Source organism: Hetaerina americana, unplaced genomic scaffold (genome assembly GCF_022747635.1).
Source record: "Hetaerina americana unplaced genomic scaffold, ioHetAmer1.1.p SCAF_15, whole genome shotgun sequence".
In the NCBI taxonomy this organism is placed as follows: Eukaryota; Metazoa; Arthropoda; class Insecta; order Odonata; family Calopterygidae; genus Hetaerina; species Hetaerina americana.
The window spans coordinates 6,316,609-6,339,726 of NW_027286625.1; the positions used below are offsets into that span (position 1 = coordinate 6,316,609).

The window sequence follows — 23,118 nt, forward strand, 5'->3', positions numbered from 1 at the left end:
GAGCGAGCCTTTTTCGCGGAGGCAACGATTTTTATGCATTCGCACGTCACGTGATTTGCTTTTTTTTAATTTGCTCGGCAAACATTCGGTTCGCACGTTTGGAGAGATTCGCAAACTAATTCGCCGGCAGTCGACACCACAAAGTGGGACGAGATGATTCGGAAACCCCATCACCTCAAATAAGACGGGAGGATCAACTTGCTCTGTATCAAATGGAGCTCAGTGTACGGGAGATACTATATGTACATATAAGACTACAAGTACTCATTTTTGAAGGCTCGATAAGATCTAGGCAAGTGAAGTAATTAGTTGGTGGAATGAAAATCACAGGACTTGACAAGGATTTGAACATGGATTTTCAAATCTGAGGTAGTGTGTGTGTGTGTGTGTGTGTGTGTGTGATAACCGGTTTACAACCTCGTTCAAGGCGGATTCCCGATTGTTTACACATACAGTTTATGTGGACCTCTTAAGAAATGCATTTACAGGACTTTTTTTCAATAAACTACAAAATAATCGCCACGCGGAATTGTAATGTAGTCGTCATGGACATTTTACAGCGCAGGTCTCTAAATTTTCCTGGGCACACTAAAAAGAGTTCGACAGAAAGGCAAAATCTTTAACGACGACAAGGAAATTTCGCGATTCATTTTCCTTTAGATTATAAAAGATTATGAAATTTTTACCATTTCCATAGGGGAAAATAGAATCCTTTTATTACGAAATGTAACTGCATTACCATTCTGGATAATTTTTGTGCTTCACTTCAAATTTTAAATGAATTGAATAGTAAATAATTCAATAAAATTGGATTGTAAAAATAAGTAATTGTCGTAATGTAAAATTTTATTTCGTACATGGTAAGGTAATGGATAATGGCAAAGGTGGTTCGAAACCGTTTTTTTTTGCATATATACGGATTCTGAACTCTGACGTGGTTCTGAGAACACTCGAACTGCAAGGGGCACTGTGAATCTAGTGTAACTAAAAACTCGATATTAAAACTGCATACTACTAAGGATAACTCATCTGTCTCCTTCGTGTTCATGTCGACAGTGGGTTCATGCGATTCTATTTTCCTGCGCTAATGCCATACCAGGCATAATTTCCCATTCTTAGAAAAATGTCGCAAATATTCTCAGAGAATGGGCACTTTGCCTAATCAATAGTAACAAATCCGATGACTATGGTCAATCGAATTGAATTAGCGTCCGACTTCTAAACGTTCTCGATTATTCGACTGGAATGAATTATAGAAGCGATTCGAGTTTCAATAATGACTTAATTATAGACCAAATATTAAATTACCAGTATCTTGTTGAACAAATAAACTACCTCGGTTAATACAAAAACCCAATGAGTTATCTAAGTTACATAAAGGAAAGCTACGTATATGGATTATGATGGAATGACCGCGTAACAGATTGTTTTTCTTCCTTCAAATTACTCCCGCAAATACGTACTTGATATTGCATTATATCAACGCCGTAGGTTACAAGTGACATAATACTTATCCTTTAAAATAATATCTATTAGCCTGTAAGAAATTTCTATTCGTTTCACTACCACTAATGCTACCGCTATCATGATTGTAATTAAATCATAAGATCATAATGCCCGTTAGTTCTTATCAAAGATTTGATTAGTTCTCAAAAAAATGAATTGCCTTATTTCTACGTGGTGGTGGTTTGAATGAATGGGCGAACCATGAAGAAATAATTACGGAGAATTAGAAAAGTTTATGTACTTCCGAATTAATACCATCCCGTCTCTTCCAGGGACTAGGCCATTCGTATAAAAAAAAGTAATTATCTTAAAGTGACAATGGAAATTACTCACCTTATTGTCACCGCAAGAAGGACGATGATTAGGGCAACCAGGAGCATTGCGATGAGGACGCCACATATCATGTACACGCTCTCGCTCGGGGCATCTGCAACGAAAGGGAGGGAAGGTGATTACATCGTCGGGAGAAAGCGACGGGGTGCATTTTTGACAACCCATGTTTCGGATGCCGCGATGCACCAAAGACACCGACCATGCCCGAAGTGAATAGACTGAGCACTGCCCATCGACGAGCGCAGATGCACCTCGCGGCGAGTGATCTACTCCACCGCTCGAGCCCGCGAGTCGTATGTGACTCGTCCGCGAGTCGTGTGCGAGTCGAAGCGGACGTTGCAGAGTCACAATGACTCTGCTTCGACACTCACGCACTCGAGGGTGTCCGTGTCTCCGGGGATACTCCGCCCAGTTTGAATAGTGGAGGCCTCTCCTCCGTCATCCTTGGTCCCCGGCCACTCGATCGGAGGGCCTCCCGCGAGGAGAGACCGCGAGTGAATCTTTTTATAGCGATGAGAGACGATAATGTGATATTTCCCACTCGTCGTCTGCCTGTCTCCTTGACCCCCGCAAAAACGGTTGCCGAATGTATTTATTTCACGACCAAATTCCGTGCCAAGAAGCAGCAGATTTAATACAGCTGTCTGTTGGGTCGTCCTTAAGGCTACCGGTTAATTTGGGTTCAATGTAGGACAAAAATACGAGAAATGTAGGGCAAAAGGATACGATCATGCTCAAGAGAGGGGCACTTTAATAATATATAGGTGCACAAATATACTACATACGCATATGTGGTTGAATCTATGCAAAAATTTCGGAAAATCAAAATCCCGCCCGGACGTCAACCCTCAAAAAGATAGTATGCCCGGCAAAACCAGGCGTCACGTAACCCAAGGGGTCCTATTGTTGAATCATCTTGTGTCATCAGGGAAATTTAGGCAGCTTGCTATTATAATATAAAGACAGAATATAAATTCCTCCATGAAAGATCCACCATCCTCGAGGTCATTGACTCATCGGAGCTGGAAACGAGTAAATAATTTACCGATCCAATTCGTTCTAAAAGTCCGTGCGGTTTTCCCACGCAGAGTATATTCATGACAAAATATTTGTTCCAGTACTAATGTCCAGCCCTTGATTCTCGCAAGACAAGATTTAAAATATATTATATTCCATTTCATTTAAGTGACTCGCAAAACGACTTGTACCTTTGAGTAAAATCACCATGGAGACTAACTCACGAGCTAATTACATGGCGAGACGACATGGCTTACTAAGCGTGACACTGAAGAGATCAAGAGTATATTTCTCAAAACAATAAATCAATGTAAAAGTCCTCTGAGAGCAGCCGTAAAATCTACATTGAACTTGACAAATCGCATACAAATAAAAAAGATACAGTGAGCATACTTGCGCTATGTAAATATACGCTGGTGAAATGCAGTGACATTTTACATTTTATCATAAGGAACTATATTGAGTTGCATCCCTACAAGGACTTGAAAACTGACTTATAACATCGGGGAACAGTAATCACGCATCTCGCGTTAATCAACTCGACAGCAGAGAAATCATCAGAATAGTATATGTAGAGAATATCATCTATTATTTTGTTTTAATGCATTTCAAATCCACACGTAGAAGGTTCAAATGATGAACTTTCTCTCGCATTGCAATTTTCCCAAGAATTAAAGGAGATGAGAAGAAATACCCACTCAAATAACATACTATTTAAAATTAATGAATGATAAAGCCTTAAATTAAAAATTGGAAAGTTTTGCCTCACATGGTTTGCCTGATGTTTTTAATTGCCATAACTCGTGGAGTATACAGAAACGGAGACGCAGTAAGTCTGACAACTCAATGACAGGTGATCAAGTATTCAGCAGTCTCACTCCGCAAAACACTAAAATGTCGGAATGAAGAAGTGACAATCGAAGGAAAAAAAAAGATACCGGTGTGCTGTAATCAAATGTAACTGTTATTTAATTGAGAAACATTCAATCATTGACATGCCTACAAAAATGTCACATCCAACAGGGAAAGGCGAAAATAAACTTCAAGCCAACTAGGATTTTACAATATTACCCATCGGAGGCACAGCAGGATTTGCAGCGATCCCCTGACGAAGGACGAGGTAAGGTTCTATTCTCGGGGAACGGAAATAGCACGGCACGAGTGGAGTGTAATGATCTCGAGAAACGGGAGAGGAGAGATCTCTGTTATCATCGTGCGATCCCAGAAGGAACTTCGTCGGCTCCCTCGACGTCTAAAAGGCCGATCGAGTGAAGGTTAAGAGCAAGGAGAGCCGAGCGCATAATTCGGTCCGTCAACACGAAACGCCGGAGGTAAACATCGTTCCGGCCGCCTCGGGAGGCATCCGTTCCCCTTGTCGACTCCCGGAAACTTTTTGAGCGATTATTTTCGTATGAAATCCATTGGCCTGGATAAATTACGGTCCGAGAGGTGAGGGAATCTCGGGCGTAGAAGGCGCGCTGCCGGATTTCGTGGAAGATGACAAGGGGGGCAAACAAAAGCTGAAGAGGGCTAATGGACTTGTGAGGCGCCGGGGACTGAGTCGTCCCCTTTCTGATATCGAAGCACTTCTGTTTGTAGAAGCACTTACAAGCTCTGGTGGCGGTGGTGGAGAGTGGGAGACTCGTCGCTGATCGTGACTCGGATCGAATGGTACCATAAATCGTCATTGACAGGGCACCTGGGAGGCAATTAGCAAGAGGTGGAGACGGGAAGGGATGGAACGGTTCGGCGGGGAGTGGGGAAGTGAAAATATAGTAAACGGCGGAAGAGAGAGAGAAGGCGAAGATGCGTTTACGTCGCAAAACTTCACGGGTGGCGATGTTGATAAAAATTTATGCAAGCATGCGAAATACGAATGCGAAAACGGAAAACATCATCTATCATAGGTAATTGGCGTGAGGAGGCCTCTCCCGAGAGCTACCGCATCTGCTTTGGAGTTATGAAAATATTCCATAGATCAATATCCACGTTTGGTTATACTATATCTAGGCGAACCTGAAAGTAGTGATTGAGTTATTTGGTGGTTGAGGTTATCAAGAATAATCCCGAAAGTACGGGTAATTCACACATTCAGGTTTAAGGAACCCAGTTTCCGAAACTAGTTCACTCAATCAAGTCATTATTACCTTCTTAGGTTCCTATTGGTTTCCGTACCTCATAATGCCATATCAAATGTCTATTCTTTTCCACTCTCTTTCCCGTTTGTTTTCTCGGGTTTTATGGCCTTCAGCATATCCTCGACCCAATCTTTATCAGCTTGGAATGCCCTCCACTAACTTTATATCTTTCCTCGCCCCTTATCTAACACTTTTTCGGTTCTTTCCCACTCCATTAAGATTGCTTCCATATTCTTCAGCGTGAACGTGTCTCAAAACCTTCAATATACCTTCATATCATTGATGGTTCAACTTTTATGCAGCCCGGTGGCCACCTTTACGACTGATCTTTACGACTAACCTGAAGGACATGAACTTAAACCTATCCTCGTGAATGAATTTTATGATGTTTAGTTATTCGCTTTCCGTAGATGATTGCAATATGTGTTTATCCATCGGAGCACATTGTAATTAATTGATTCTGTAACCTACTAGAAGGCTATATTCGCCCTATTGCTATTATTATTATTAGGTAATCTACCTGTTAAGGTAGGTTTTTGGATGGATATAATTACTAATTAAATAACTTGTGACCCCTAGCAAAACACAACATCATACTCTACATCAGGTCCCTCTTCAGCTCTGAGTACTTTCTTCCTCCCTTCATCCCGTCCAACATCCCTATCCTGTTCCTTCCCTTTCCTCGTTTGCCTAGCATTCTCCCCTCAATTACAGTCTTCAACATCCCACTGCCGGTCAATATCCCCTTCATCCACTTCTCCTGCCTCCATTGGATTTCTCCCAACAAACCCTCTCTTCGCCCACCATACCAAGCACTTCCTCGTTCGTTTTCCTCTCTGTCCGTTTCACCTTCTCCATTCTTCTCCACACCCACATTTCAAAAGCCTCCAGTCTACGTCTATCCTCCTGTTTCAATGGCCACGTTTCCGCGCCGTACATAGCTACGCTCCATATCAAAGTTTTTACGGGTCTTTTCTTAACATACTTACTCAAAGTCCCTGTCATCAACTCCCTCCTCCTTGTGAAAGCCTCTTTGCCTAGCGCAATTCTTCTCCTTACGTCCCTACTACTTTGACCGCGTTGGTTAAAAACTCTACCGAGATTCGTCCAATAATTACCTTCAATTTTGAAGTACCTTGGAAGTAGATGATCAATTTTTTCATTCAATAAGACTTATCAATAGAAATTAGTCCATTGAACACAGAACAAGATGCAGAGGAAGAAGAGCTTACAACGTGAGTTCAGGGGTTTTCCCATAATTACTCAAAATTGTTATTTTTTTATGACTAATTTTGATCTGATTTCTATTACACCAAATTCCACACAATTTGTACCAGAGATTATTAGGTTGAATTTTTAAATTGATGCTTATTACCTATCATAGATTTCAGGTTCGTTCGCTTCAAACAAATTTATATTAAAAAACTTTATTTCAAAATTCGTGTGGACTTAACAGAGTCAACCTAACTCCTAATAAATGCTGAAGTTCAAATATTAATTTCAATGCTTCATTAATAACTAGAATATGGCGTCGATTGTATATATTCTGGGCTAAAATGATGTTCTCACATTTCCTAGGTAGTAATAAAAAATCAGCGAATAGAAACACTCAATGACTCACAATTACCGTGCCAGTCCTATTATATTTCCAACATTGTGTGGAGTCTGATTTTGAAAATTTACTAGGATACTAGAGGAAAACACGAGTACTCTGTACTTATCCATGTTCTGAATCTGGTCCGTTCTCTCCGTGACCGGAGTACACAATTCGATTTTGCCCTTGTCTTTCCAATACTCCAGAACATATAGTTGCTTCCTAATCGCGAAAAAGTTTTAAATATTCCGTGGATCTTCTGCGATCTTTATACAATCCAATTAACTCCATTGCCGTAGGGTCCCAATGAAACACTCGACTTATAGCGCATTCTTGACGTGGCCGAAATAATCCGTATAAATACCTCTCTCGCATTTCCTCAACAAAATAATCTAGCGCAAAGGATAGGATCGTTCGATCTTTTTTTTATGCGATTTAAAAAGAAGATCGAACCGATTCGATTCCAAACCTTAATCTATGAGCTGGGAATCCTTTAAACTGAACCTCGTCCCGCTACGATACTGCGTTTACAGAACTGTTTTAAGAAGAGAGTTCACGTAGGGGGCGTCGTCGGCGATTGGTTTCAAGTGACAAGATGAAAGACGTGACGGAAGGAAGCCTTGCAAAGGGGCAATGCTCCGATAGCACACGGTCATCGAGAGAACGATTCGAGAGCTATAAGCTAATTTGTTCTCGGGACTCGTCGAAGGTCGGGACGAAGTTATTCCGAAGTGTGCTCAAAAACAAAAGCCGATATTCTGCGGTCAAATATTTTGACAAAACAAATTGCCCAAACTTGTAGTGTAAAACACTCAGGATTCGAAGAAAATGAAACTTGAACAAAAGTGTAGCAAAATATTCGAGAAAACCATTTGAACAAAAAATAGAATACCTCGATTTATTTGTATTGAATATGGGTTCTTTCGCACTCGATCAGCCTGCACACATTCGGATTATACTGTGGTCATTCATCACATATCGGCTAATTTAATGATTAAACAGCGGATTTGGGACGGTATTCGTGACTTTAATAGAATCTGTCTCTCGTCGCGAGTATTTTTATATGACAGAGAGCTCCCCTATTTATCAACAATCGCGATAAACTTCCGAATTTCTACCGTAATTCATTTTCCAATATCTCTAACAATTTCAATGACCTCGTTTCTCCTCCTTAACCATACCCTCAACCAAAAACTTATCGTCTAACTTCCTTTCTCCTCATTGAAAGACGAAACTATTCCAATCGTGTCTCGCATTAATTCAGTTTTCCCAACTTTTTCATAAAACTTTCGTTTTATTTCCAGTGTTTATATTCTAAAGTTACTTGTTGCCACGGTCAACAATAAACGCTTACATATTAAGAGAAGGCAGGCAGTGAGAGAATGCACCACGCCGTGTATTTTGTTCAAATCTTTGATGAAACCGCATACTGCCTTACGCATGGGAAAATATTTCTACGAAATTGAAATTTCGATTAAATATATCTGAGCCAATATTTGTTCGCGGAGTTTAAGTGACATCCATCACATTACGAAACACTTAGATTCCGTTCCGAAAGGATATCTATATATTGACCCCGGTGTTCGTTTTTCACGCCCAAACCGTTCCGAATATCGGTATGCTGCCACCTTGATCGGCTCCCCACGACCGGGATCGTGAAGTTAGGTGGCATCGGGCGTTTGAACGGGGTACGTGGCGGGGGAGTGGGCCAAGGAGAGGGGGTAGGTAGTAGGTAACTGAGGAAGGGAAATGCTATTGGTTAATATCGGAGCCGCAGCTGCGCGCCACCCGACCGCTTATCAAAACTCCACTGCCGTGTCTGGCAAGTGTTGGTATTAACTGTATTTGCGATTGCATTAATTCACCCTCTAAATAGCCCGCGAGGAGTGAATAGAAGGTGGCGTACTTTTCCGCTACTCACTCTCCGTCTAGTCTTCCTCCAACATTTTTCAATCGTCCCCGCGTCAGCAACCAACTAATCAACCAGGTCACCCTGGTACATCGCTCTACACTCTTGCTCGAAAAAGGTAGTTAATCTTAACTGTCATTTGCTAACTAAACGACCAGCTGGTCTACCTTGATAAAGCTCGATTATCAAGTGATTTCAGTCACAGCCTTTGGAAATCCCATCTTGTGAATTGAATAAAAATCTTCATTAATATGGCGCAACCGATTTCATCTTATAGGTGACATTCCAATCACAGTAATCAATCCGAAGGTTGGTTTAATAGGATAGAGTAAAGCTTACTCTGTACCAAGCCCGACGGCGTGTGAAATTCACACGGGGAAGGGGGGGCCTGTTTCTTTCCTCATATCGCTTATGGTTTTCCGGATTTATCTGATATCCGAAAAAATTACAAAGCTTTCGTGAAGTTGAGGGTGTTCTAATGTGTTTCCAGGAATCAAACCCGGTCCCTCACGTCATGAGGGACATCAGAAATCAATATAAGATATCGGCAGCTTTAGTATTAGTAATTGAAAGGCTCGAGAGAACGTCTAACTCATCCATTCTTGAGGGGATAATCAATTTCCTAGCCGCGACCATCAAGTTGAGGCACGCGACCCACAGAGTTAACCCTGCGTTTCAAACCTAACTTTCCCATTAGGCAGCATATCCGACCCCTTAGCAGTGCATCTCAACTGAAATTAATTCTTCAAAAATAAATTAGTTTCGCACGCAAAAATTACCGATACTCTTGAATCTCGAGTCCAGAGGAAAGATAAATATCTTATTGATCGGCAACAAAAGCAATGGGTCGGGAAATATTTACCGCTATTCATTCGAAAATTGGAATGGAATTGGTGTCAAATGGCAGAAACCATCCGTGACTTTATGCCAAAAACCAAGAATAACACAAATTATGACTCATAAAAATGTTTTCCCAAGTTAAGAGCTGTAAAAGGAATGATTGACACTGAATGAAAGAACTATGTGGACGACAGTGTAGAATAGGTAAAATTATCATATCATTTAGATTAAATCTTAACATTTCTCAGGCAATGACGCACGAGTTAAAATGAAAACCTGGTTCTTTAGCAAGTTTTTGTTGAGTTTTCCGTCAAGTTTTTGCTTGATACCACCCCAAAATATGAATTGGTTAGAAGTTTTTCAACCTGATGAAGCAAAGGAATGTCTTCAAATTTCTCTGAAAAATTCCAAACTAATTTCACGCAGATTAATTGCAACCATGCATCACAGACAAATGCAAATTACAGGTACTTCGCTTTCCGCCGCAGGTTTGGCGGGAATGTTTAAAAAATATATGAAATGTCACGACGGATGATTAAATATGCGACCACAAATTCAAGGCTTGCAGAATAAACTTACGTGCTTCCGATATCGTGTGAGAGCTTCGTTAGATATTGCCAAAGTAATGAATCCAAATCGTCCAATATTCCCTCAATCGCCTGTTTTCTCCGATCGGTCGTCTTTACAACCGCACACTCGCGTGGTTCTCGCTTTCCTTGACGTGAGCCAAACACCAAAATTCCAAAGAGGAGAGATCGTTAAAAGACCTATCAAAGTTAAGATAATGAAAATTCCATATTTGAACTTCCGGATGAACACTTCGTTACGCACGAACCAAGGGGATGAGACAGTGAGGTATGCGGCAAATTACACCACGACGATATGACCCTAAAATGTGGATCCCTTCTGAATCCAAGACGTAATTTGACGACGAGATCGTCGTGTTCGAGGTCGAGGTCCTACGTAGTATACGTATGCCCTTCCCGCTATTATGGATGTCTCAATTCGCAAGCGAGCCGTTGCGGTATTGAATCGGTAAATATCCCCGCCTCGGAAGCTACGATATCCGTTTGTTAATCTGAAATGCGCTAACAAGTAAAGAGTACCAGCCAGCCAAACTACTGCGTAAAGACGCAAGCACAAGCCAACGTCGATGACTGATAAGATACGAGCTAAGAATTTCTTGCTTCTTCAATTAGAATTTTCTATTTCTATAGTATGAGCTGATGAGAATTTGATATGAAGATTACTTATTTTTCAATTTATTTATAATTATTGTCATTGTTTCTTTACTGGTTAAGGTAAGTGTTGAATGGGCAGTGCCTATACAACGTTGCAACGAAACATTTACTTGACTCTCCTGACAAGACACAATCTGACATCCGAAAATTGTTAATAACGTATGGAAATATAGGAAAAAAAATTTACTCAAAAAGAACTACTGAAATATTTCTTTGCAAACCATAATTAAAAATATGTTTTATCAGATAAATCCGCATCTTCAAGAATAACACTTATTAATATTGGCGAGAGCTCAAAAATCATAATCATCAACTATGGTTTATTTGATACATGAGAAATGTGATCTTGTCTACTGGTAATTCATGGAGCTCATGAAATATTTGGTTCTCCCATTATTAATTCTTCTGGAAAACCACCCAATTTGTTTTATTTTTCCAAAAATGTCAGTACACGACATAAGAATTCAAACTTGGCACTCCCGGTCCAAATCCGAGCTATTTAACAAACAGGCTAACCATTATGCAAATTTAAGGTACCAGCAGAATAAACAGTCCACATTATCCGAAAAAAATATTCATATGATATCTTTTCAATGCCTGCCTTGCATGACTGACCCTTAATTTCATATTGGTTGCTGTGCCAAAGCTGCCGGCAAAATTACTACGCGCGCTAATTTTTTTCTTACAAGAAATTTCTCCCCGCCATTAATTTTCCTTCGTATTCACTCAGTTTCCTCCCATGCAATGAGCAGGTAGCTCTCGCCTACCAGCGTTTTCATTTCAACCAATGATTTCCAGTTGAAACCGCTATCCACTCCTCCACTCCGCTTCAAACCGAGAGATCCTCGCCAAGTATATTCTTCCCCACGTAACGAACTGCTAGACAAGCGAAGGGATTGATTTAATTATCAACACCAAGCTTATTTTACGCCTTGCTCAAATAATAAGTTAGATTTGAAAAATTATAGAATGGTTTATGCTTAATTATCTCCAATTATCATCTTTTAACGCGTTCAAACGAGTTTCCAACCACCATGATTGTCACCAACATGACTCCTTCCCGTGAGAAAAACACCTGTTGTTTTTTATTTTTCTATACAGCTCTCATTTCAAATTCAATGACGATCGAAGTCGCCGTCATGAGGTAAAGTGTACAGAAGTCTGTGTTAGCAAATCAATACATCGTCGCGAATTCCGTTGAGGTGAGTGTTTTTCTCTGTATTAGCATTCATTTTAACTATCAAAAAGGCACGCGCACAATTTTTCATTGATTTCCCATACACCATTCGCTTCAAAAATGATACTGGTGGAAGATCTCTCTTGCAGAGGGAGTCTTATAGGCTTACTCCTATATCTCAGAACTGAGGAAATGCCATTTTCACGTGGACTTATATCAGAAAAGTAAACAAAAAATTTCAAGGCCTCGTCGTGTAAAGCTTGTGGCTTGACAGACTCATTTGAGAGATATCCGACGGGGATGTAATCTCCCGGATTCCTCGGAGGAAAAAGAAGCGTTTTCCTCAATCATCCAGAAATATCATTAGACGTGAGTATTCTTTAAATCTTTTTACTGCGTCTGGACTGTAAAAATGCGTGGTAAAAACGTCACCTAGCGGCAGTTTTAATGACACGCGACTCAAATTAAAAGAAGTTTATCACTCGCTCGGAATTCATGCAATAGATAAAAATAAGGAATGCGATTCGCTCACTGATTTTCCTGATTTGAGAGAAAAAATTCATTAACGCTATATGACAACAATTTTAATAGAGTCACTTTGGAAATTCTGTGGGTAAAAGTATTTTGTTCAGTAAAACGATGTGGGTCTAATTAAAAAAACATTCAATAGAACTTCATCTAACAAACAAGAATGCCCTTCGCCTCTCTTCCCGTTTCTGTCGTACTTTCACTTTGCACAAAATCAGGTAATTGGAGTCGTTATGCCCTTCAGAAGTCTTATTTTTCACGCATTTCTGGAATTCGGCGCTTTTTCCCAGTTTCAACACATCAACCCCACCCGGTGCTGCTCGGGAGGTCAGACTTATTCCTGTAACACCAAAATTTTCCTCTAGTGTTACCTGGTTCATTCAAGGTCGAGGTGGATCTTTACTTGTTTCGTGAGAAGGGATTAATATATAAAAATCAAACGTAGTGTGCTCTTATTTACGAACCTTAGGACACAAAACGGACTATTCAAAAGTTTATTTGAAGAAGGAGTAGGTATGTATGATTATGAACTCCTCCATACAAGCAAACATATCCCTCTTACGCTTTCAAAGAAAAATTTGAAGGAAGGAGCGCGTGTAAGTTTAACTAATTGGTTAACGAAAACTAAAATCACTCCAAGGAAATCTCCCGGAATATAATACATATATATATATATATATATATATATATATATATATATATATATATATATATATATATATATATATATATATATATAACGATTGTCCGGAAAAACTCATACGAGCGGCACAATAATGGGCTGACACAACATAACACAAATAGAAAAGAATAGACACATATAAAAGAACACTTACACGGTAAATTGTTCGAGCTTTCGGCCCTCTCAGGGGCCTTCTTCAAGAGAGACTCTCAAGACTTCTTCAAGAGGTCTCTCTTGAAGAAGGCCCCTGAGAGGGCCGAAAGCTCGAACAATTTACCGTGTAAGTGTTCTTTTATATGTGTCTATTCTTTTCTATTTGTGTTATGTTGTGTCAGCCCATTATATATATATATATATATATATATATATATATATATATATATATATATATATATATATATTTATATATATATATATTTATATATATTAAGCTAAACATTAAAATAGGAGGGCAAAAACTATAGCCGGTAGAACAGTTAACGCATCTCGGAAGTGTTTTTAACCAACGCGGTCAAAGTAGTAGGGACGTAAGGAGAAGAATTGCGCTAGGCAAAGAGGCTTTCACAAGGAGGAGGGAGTTGATGACAGGGACTTTGAGTAAGTATGTTAAGAAAAGACCCGTAAAAACTTTGATATGGAGCGTAGCTATGTACGGCGCGGAAACGTGGCCATTGAAACAGGAGGATAGACGTAGACTGGAGGCTTTTGAAATGTGGGTGTGGAGAAGAATGGAGAAGGTGAAACGGACAGAGAGGAAAACGAACGAGGAAGTGCTTGGTATGGTGGGCGAAGAGAGGGTTTGTTGGGAGAAATCCAATGGAGGCAGGAGAAGTGGATGAAGGGGATATTGACCGGCAGTGGGATGTTGAAGACTGTAATAGAGGGGAGAATGTTAGGCAAACGAGGACAGGGAAGGAATAGGATAGGGATAATGGACGGGATGAAGGGAGGAAGAAAGTTCTCAGAGCTGAAGAGGGACCTGATGTAAAGTAGGATTTTGTGTTTTGCTAGGGGTCACAAATTATTTAATTAGTAATTATGTCCATCCAAAAACCTACCTTAACCGGTAGATTACCTAATAATATATATATATATATATATATATATATATATATATATATATATATATATATACATTTATTCAAAATTTAAATGATTGTTAGGACGCTGAGGATGGGCTCAATTAACGAGAATCAGGAAAATACTAAAAGTGAGAAAATGATTAATTAGCACGTTTCCCATCACAATAAACAGCCAAGAGAATTGCCAATTGAATCCAAGGATTGCTGTCATAAAATGTTGTAACCCGACACATTAAATATCCGGAGTATATATTTAATATAATTTGTCAGATTACTCAACGGTAGAAAATGGAGCTTAGGCAAATCAAAATAATAAAATATGTTTGTGGCATGTAAATAATTTATCTTTGGAATGATTATGATACACATATTATGAATTTCGGAATATGATACGGAAAGATTTAATGTTTAGAATGGATTTAAATCCAGTTTTGTAAAATCAAAACATACGTATTTTGACAAAGGCTGCTCACTTGAGACCCCGATTGTCGTGTTTCAAATGACGGACCCCGATTTAGAGTCGGAAAAACTTTTTGCTACTTTGTTTTATAGTAAAAGACATTTCCAGATTCCTACGTCACCATTTTGCTTCACTATCAGACGTAAAACTGAGGTGTCCTCTCATAAAAGATGAAATATCAAGAGTTCGTCACTAATTTATTCTTTTAATCCGAAAAATATTTTAGTTTCCACTGTTATGCTATTGATATTAGCATTTAGGTAAATTCTTTAATAGGTAAGCCTCTCATAAGGAATTGCCATTGGTAACTACATAACAGCAAATATACCAGTGAATAATGAGGGACATGAATCATATACAATGTTATAGCAACCAATAACAATGCAATGGACTTCAAAAACTTTCCCTATGCACTTTAATTGTTTCCCGTCATAACTTTGAAACCAAACATTTTCCTTCCTTTCGATCGACAGTTACCCGCAAATACAAAAATATGCTGAATGTGAAGTTTGAAATATTTACGTCACTTATTTCAGAATCTCACGGCATCACCCCATAGCGTCACGGCACACGGGGTTGGGAAACGCTACCGGTCTAATGATTCACTTCACGCACTAGACGAATTAGCAAAATCGGATCACAGCATTGAGTGACGCTTCGGCTGAACTTGAACGTTAAGGGCTTCTTCTGCGCCGTCGAATCCGAAGCGCACTCGACTATCGAAGGAAATATATGCCTGCGTCACTGCACCCAACTCTACCGCGTTCGAATTTGATTCGTCGACGTAATACTAAACTACTGCGTGTATGCGACCCCTTCTCCGCATGAAGGTCTCCCCCATGACTATGACTCTGGCGTAAAATGATGCGTCAATCATCTGATGACTCGAACTGCCATGGTGGTTTGAGGAAAGAGCCCGCATCGATCTCTGTAATTAGTTCGTTTTCGCGGAAAACCCGATAAGGACCCTATCGAAAAATGGATAGAGATTAACTGACAACACGGCTATCGATTATTACACTACATCTATCATGAAATGAGGTTTCGCTGAGATACTGCATATGAAGTCGCAGTCGAGCTTCAAATTTTCCACAACGAAAATTCAAGGCCTTCCCAATTATAAGTAGAGTAAACCTGGAGGAAAAATTTACCACAGATCAAAGTGCAAATTGCTGAAATCCTTAATAGAGAGTACCCTTATGTATCGACATACCAAGGCTAATACCTCCGCCAGTAGTGGCATGCTTCCTCCAAGGCATCAACAGGGCCCTCTTTCAGGAACCGCGTTATGTCCTTTTTGACATTATCCAGTGGTCCAAAATGGTACCCGAAGCCCGAAGGGGCTATACATACTTCAGTCGTACTCAAAGACCTCTCTATCGCCAACAGTAATCGCCTTTTCGAAAAAATTCGGGTCACTTTCAGCGTGGTCCAAGAGGCCCAACAAAGTAAGATTGTCACACAAGCAGTCTTCTGACAGCACCTCGGTCTTGGCACACCTTTCTCATGGTTTAATCTCCTGTAAGAATGCAATGCACTGTGGTTTTCTGAATATTGCGCTCTTCTGCTAACATCCTGACACTTGGGGGTCAATCAGAATTGAGCGTCTACTTAAATTTTTGCACATTTTCATCACATTGTGTTGTTGATGGATGTCCAGGACGGATCGTCAACCTCCTTGTTTCCCTCCCAGAACATCCTGTGCAAGCAGAAAACCATCACTTGGGACATTCCTCCATCACCATAAGAATCATTAACCATGTTCATGGTCTCCGAATCCGATTTCCCGAGTTAAACACACCATTTTTTCGCATATCATTGCTCCATGGAAAGTGGCATCGTGGATTTCTGATAAGACTATCGAACAGGGTTCCAGTCTAGCAGCAATCCCAGCACTGTTAATTCCCATCAGTTAACTGACGTGGGTCGCGTTGCCTTCCCAAGATCTCCCATTACCTTCCCCACCACAAATCACCCCTCTCTAGCCATCTCTGCATTCGAGGCAAAAAGTAAGTCTATTTATTTTTGGGACGGACCCTGTAAATTAAACGTAAAACTAAGAAACCAACCATCTTCATTCTTGGGGAGATAAGTTTAACTGTCTACATATGAGTCAGCTTAATTATACCCGACGATTTCATATTCAATTATTCTTGTCGTCCGATTCTTGAAGAGAGAGGGAATTGGAAGTATACATACTCGTGCGTAGGTTCTAGGAGTTCACTTGATGGAAAATGATGACTCTGAGATTGATATTTTTACATTTTACTGTTTACAATTTTCGCCTTCGAATAATCCTTCCTTACCTCTTACGCCCGTTTTTGTTTCGCGCGTGTGTGTCTCCTAGTTTTGCTAACAAAACGTTACCTTATATAAAACCTCATATTATTAGGAGGGAAATTTATCGATTTAAATGTAATAATTCTGAAGAAAATTGCTAAATTCACTCGTTTATCATGATTTTGCAATCAAATGCTTGACAGTAATAAAAACCGCCTTATTTCTCAATGGTCAGCTGAATATTTATTTAAATTTGATGGAAAACGAAGGCAACGGATTCTCAAGTAGTAAGAGAGCTAAGTGAGATATAAAATTAAGATGGCATAAATTTAAACGGAAGCATACTTTAAATTTTGCGTTATTAGTAAAGAAAATTTTCACATTGACGAAGAAATTTGGGAAAGAAGTACATTAGTAATAAGAGAGTTAAGTTAACTTCAATGTTTAAGGCGTATTTCGGTGACGTTTGTTGGTGCTTGAAATATGTGATCAGAAAATTCCCTACGACGAAAAAGTTGAAATAAAAAAACGACGCGATCACTTTCTGCGCAAAACAATTGATCGTGTTATGATTCTTATGCCATGTGGTAAGTTCTCACGAGTTGGAGAGGTGACGCGTTTTACTCTTTTCCTCCGTCCGATTGGGCGACAATAATATTTCGTCCTTCTGCGCACTAGTTACGCGCATTCTCATATGAAAATTTCGTAGTGGCCTTGGCCCCTATAAGCTTACCGTGTAGGCGTAGCTGAAGTCTCGAGGGTGCCATGAGACATTAGTGATGACGCGAACCCACCAACAAACGTCACCGAAATACGCCTTAACCATTGAAGTGGACAGCATTGGTAACGCGAAACTAGTTCAAGTCGCCTCTGTCAGCCATTACGAATGGTACGTCATTTCGAAATGAGGCGCAGAGGATAAACTAATTGTAATTATCAACGTTGGATACTAAATATTTTACTAAGTATGCATTAATTTTTCTCCTATTACTTTTACGTGTACTCAAGTGTATTTTCAATGAGAAACAGCCAAAAAACTAATCAGTGTCACATTGTCATCCCTTGCCTAAGTAGTATTAGTTATTATGTGAGGCGACCGTCAAGTTATTTACAACCTTGCCGAAAAAGATTAATGCTCTTAGGAGCCATAATAATAATAATAATAATAATAATAATAATAATAATAATAATAATAATAATAATAATAATAATAATAATAATAATAATAATAATAATAATAATAATAATAATAATAATAATAATAATAATAATAATAATAATAATAATAATAATAATAATAATAATAATAATAATAATAATAATAATAATAATAATAATAATAATAATAATAATAATAATAATAATAATAATAATAATAATAATAATAATAATAATAATAATAATAATAATAATAATAATAATAATAATAATAATAATAATAATAATAATAATAATAATAATAATAATAATAATAATAATAATAATAATAATAATAATAATAATAATAATAATAATAGTTTTTATTTGCCTGAGGATCTGGGTACATACATGCTCCAAGATATACGGCACGTCAATGATCATAACATAAAATAATATACATAAAAAACATAGTTACATGCTCAGAAATTCATCAGTGGAGAAGAATAAATGTAACATGAAAAACACCTCACTTTAAATTTAAAAATGGACATTTTTTCAATACTCTTGATAACCTGAGGAAGGTTATCAAGAGTATTGAAACACAATAGTAACAAACACAATGTGAGTCCCATGTTCTGGGGGGAAAAACTGGACTTGCAAGTTCTTATGAAGTTCACATGTAGATGACTACAGGGCCTAGTATAATGGCTGTGAATGCTATTGTTAGTGGAATATAATGAAATATGGCGTTTAGCATAAACAATAGCACTTAGCATATACACACAGGGAAGAGGGAGAATACAAAGTTTTTTGAAGATGGGGTGACATGGAGCTCTAAGGGATGCATTGCACATTAGTCTTAGCATCCTCATTTGGATTTTAAATACAACATGAGCACAGGGTAATGGGCCCCAAAAAAGACTGCTAAAAATTACATGGGCGTAAAACTTACCATAATAGATTGACATAAGTGCTTCATTATTGACAGTTAGCCTGATAGAACGTTCCAAATAGCACACTGAACAGAGTTTTCTGCGTAAACTAGAAATATGGCTACCCCAGTTTAGTCTACTATCCATTATCACTCCTTGGAATATTCACATTGTCATACAATGATAAACTATTTTTTAACTCACATACGCATTCATTGTTTCTAAAATACAACTTACATTCTCCCTCTGTATTCGCTACCCAACATTCTTCACCTACCGAAGTCCATTGCCTCTCAGTAAGTCCATTTTTCCTGCATTATACGAATGTGCTATGTCTTACTTCCACCGCATATCGTAATGACACGCAAAGCATTTGATTTCACAGAGTTGTCCTTGTTAAGTGTGCTATTTTATTGATAATTCAATCGGCGTGGAATCCTAATGGGTAACGTTACGACCGCTTTCCCTTGGTTTAAATCCGAATTGCTCTACACAATTCCAACTTAATACCAATTTCCTTAGGATCAAAGTTGCCTGGAATACCACAAACACAATATGGTAGGGGATAGGACTGCAAAAGCGTTGAATTACACTTTTTTTGTTATCACACGAAATTCAATGCTAATTATATCCATTCCTTCATTTATATTCTCTTTTAAATAATGAAGGAATGAAGTGTTGTCATCAAACATAAAGTTGTACGTAGTTGTTATCTCAGTCACATAATTTTCTCAAATGTTCTTCGGAATGTAATCAAAAAGATCTTAGCGATTTAGAGTATTAACAACTGTGGACACCACCAAGTTTCATTTGAATCCCGCCAAGGTAGTGCTAGTAGCGTTTTGTGAGCTAAAATTTACGCCGATTTCAGCCTTTAAAACAATATTTCTTCAAAATAGTAATTTTTACGTAAAAATATATAAATAAAAAATAGCCACTTAGGTAATACATTCATTAAAATATAACCTTACATTAAAATAGGGCGTGATAGTCTAGTGGGCAGAGTGCTAGAATATTGGTCGGAGGTCACGGGTTCGATTCTCATGGACGCCCCTGGGCACTCTCAGCTTCACCCAAGCTCGGTGATTTTTCGATCAAAGATTTTCCTAGGAAACCGTTGGCGGAGCAGGGCAAAGAACTGACCTCTCTGCCCTGAATATAAATTTCATATGTCTCTGGCTTTATTATTAGGTAAGCTCTTCCGACAATTATTTGTGTAATATTATCATCTGACATAACATCTAATTGTACTATAGAGTAAACACATTTTCGGTCATGATACCGGTCGATTATGGAACGAGCACCTCTCTTCGACTATAAATTATTCGCCCGGGTATTCCCGTATGTTATATCTCTATGGTTCATATTTCTACATCTACTTACATCTACTTAATACCCCGCAAGCCGCCGCAAGGGCGTGTGGCGGGGGGTGCTAGGACACCACCCGTAATTTAGAAAAGAAAAAGAAAAAAAACCGCATGCAATAACGACAAAATCATATATAAAAATAAACATGGCATACATTCATGCATGAACACTTACACCCCACACACATGGAAACACTCAAACTACCAACTAACATACACATGCACCTGAAAGTATACCTAACTACGTGTTCAAGACGAATAAGTAACAGCTACGTATTTATCTGTAGGAGGCATTAATATGATATCCTTTTAAATTCAATCATTGGTAAGTCTTGCCTCTTACTTGAAGAGGGGGCTACTGATAGTTCCGATTTAATATACAGTTATCTCTGGCATTTAGTGAATGTGGAAATGCTAACCGTAGTACGAGATGCGTAAAGAAGTTGCCTCGTATTTCTTTCTGGCAAACCCCTTACACCAGAAAATTGAAACATATCATTTCTTGAACATTATCTCTCTGTATACCCAAAAAAATACGCAATAAGGGGGGCCATAAGCGCAATGACGTCTATCATCACCTATTTAACCAACCTCCGAGTTGTTTACTTTGGCGAGCTACCATTAAAGAGTTTCCCAAAAGACTGATATAGGTGCTTGTAATTTTAAACAATATATATATATATATATATATATATATATATATATATATATATATATATATATATGCATATATACATATATGTGTATACACATAATATATATATATTATAAAGTTTATTATGAAACAAATATGGCTTCGTATGCAAAACACATGTTCCCCTCGACGCCTGTGAAGGGAGTTTTCTCACGATACCTTAGAGGGAAGTACCAATATTGAGTTGTTCAAACATATGAAAAGGGTCTCTCACAGCAATAATAATATTTGTTGATAGCTAACTCTACACAATAACAGTAAAAAATATCTATACCCTCCAATAGTTGCAGACAATCACTCGATTATCACAAACAAATCAATTAGTGACATCGTTATCGATCATATTCATATAGGAATTCACGTTATTTTAAGCGCAGTATTTACATGTAATGTACAATAGCGACAAGATGCCGTCGTCCGCAAATCATTCCCCGACTGACCTACATAATCTTCGATATCCGTGAGTTGATAGGTGTCTCCCCCACTCGAACAAACCGCCCGCACCCGGCTGACACTAGCTCCGCAACGCCACGGATACTACGCTATCCTTCAGTGAAATCGAAGGTCTCGTGATTTTCACCGTCTGGCGATTTCCCTGTTTAACGACGACGCTATCCAATGAAAGGATTAATGAAATGACCCCAAAGATTTCACGCTAACTGCATTCCGCTCACAGAGCTACCATTCTCCATCATAAGAAGCAATGGCTTTCCGCACGGCAGTAAAAGAGGAAATCGCATTCGATGGGGTGAACGCCAAACGATAGGAGAAAAATTACCTTTTCTTTGCTCAATAGCAAAAATAAGGAATTATGACATTTTTATTCGCACTCATCTAATTGTATACGTACGACGCAATGAAATGAAAAAGTGTTGTTCACACAAGATTACGGCGGTAAAATAATTTTAGACGTGGATACGCCGTTAAATTTAATACTAAATTCAGTGCAAATAGCCTCACAGTTGTGACTAATGATTAAGTGCGAAACAAGGCCATTTATGATGGAAAAAAGTGGAAAATACTGTAAAAATTCAGTCCGCGGCAATTTTACAGCGTAATTTCTCGTGTGGCGCGCTGAAAAAGGAGTGAACTTGGCGTGAATTCGTTATTCGATGAGTGACATTCGAGCGATATATAGTATTTAATTTAAAATCAATATCCCCAACGTGGGCACGGCGAAAATACACCTGATCCTTTTATTTATTGAGGGAAAGTTTAGATTCTCCCGAATTCACTTTACCAAAAGTCATTTGCCACGATCAATTCGACGCGAGACATGACATATGTTTTCATAACTTTCGCTGGAACTCAAGCCGCTTCGAGTTTAGCTCTTTTAAAACTGACCTTCAGCCACGCGTAGTTAAATATTAAGGAACGAAATCATTGACCTGCAGATGTCAGATCGGTCGGATAATGGGACCTTCTGAATATGTTAAGCAAATTTAATGGAACCGTTTATTATTCACGCGCATAATTGGATCGCATAAATAAAACGAGCTCTCTTGTTCTTAGAATACATTATTAGGCCGGGAGAACGTAGAACCAAGTTCTATTGAAGAAAAGCTACGAGAAGAATGCCTCCGCACTCGTTTGTCGTGATTAATTAACGTTAGTTTCTTTCAGCGCGACTTAATCGTCATGGTTGGGAAGTATTGTGTGCGGAGAGAATCAATCCCATAAGCTCAGGCTCAATTTCCCTTTTCCTGCTTATTGTCTTCGGCAAGGTCCTATGTCACATGCGAATCGACGGAAAAACAGAGCACACCTCTTTAAAAAAAAAAAATATTATCAGGAAATTTCAGACGATCTTCGGAGAGAAACCCAAGAGGGAAGCACTCAAGGTCATTTCCTCATCCCGTATCTGCATTTTAATGACGGAAGACCAACTAAATAACCCTTTGGGCATTTTTCAGGGAAAACCCCGAGAACTGGAATATTTCGCGATGTCGATTTTTGTCCAAGAACGATTCGTGTCAAGAGGTCACGCACACGAGGGAAGTATGAGTTTTATTTTGCGAAGTGGGTCGTTCTCGGGGTCAATTATGGACCGGAGAGCTGTGTAATTTCGCTAAACGAATCGGTGATTTTTGAATTATAGATACTGGTTCAATTGAGGAATACTTCGCACAATCCATATTATGGGATTGACAATTGTGGGGATAGATATCCTTTTACATTCCTTTAAAAATCTTCCTGCT

At 38.8% G+C, this 23,118-nt stretch overlaps 1 protein-coding gene across 3 annotated transcripts in view; it reads right to left on the reverse strand.

The window, feature by feature from the left end:
• The window catches only part of LOC139686779 (uncharacterized), a 472,645-nt gene that overhangs the window by 54,116 nt on the left and 395,411 nt on the right, over positions 1-23,118 (reverse strand). For all 3 annotated transcript variants that reach the window (XM_071583818.1, XM_071583820.1, XM_071583819.1), the window contains exon 4: positions 1,840-1,933. In XM_071583818.1, the coding sequence (XP_071439919.1) occupies positions 1,840-1,933 (94 nt within the window). The remainder of the gene's footprint in view (positions 1-1,839; positions 1,934-23,118) is intronic.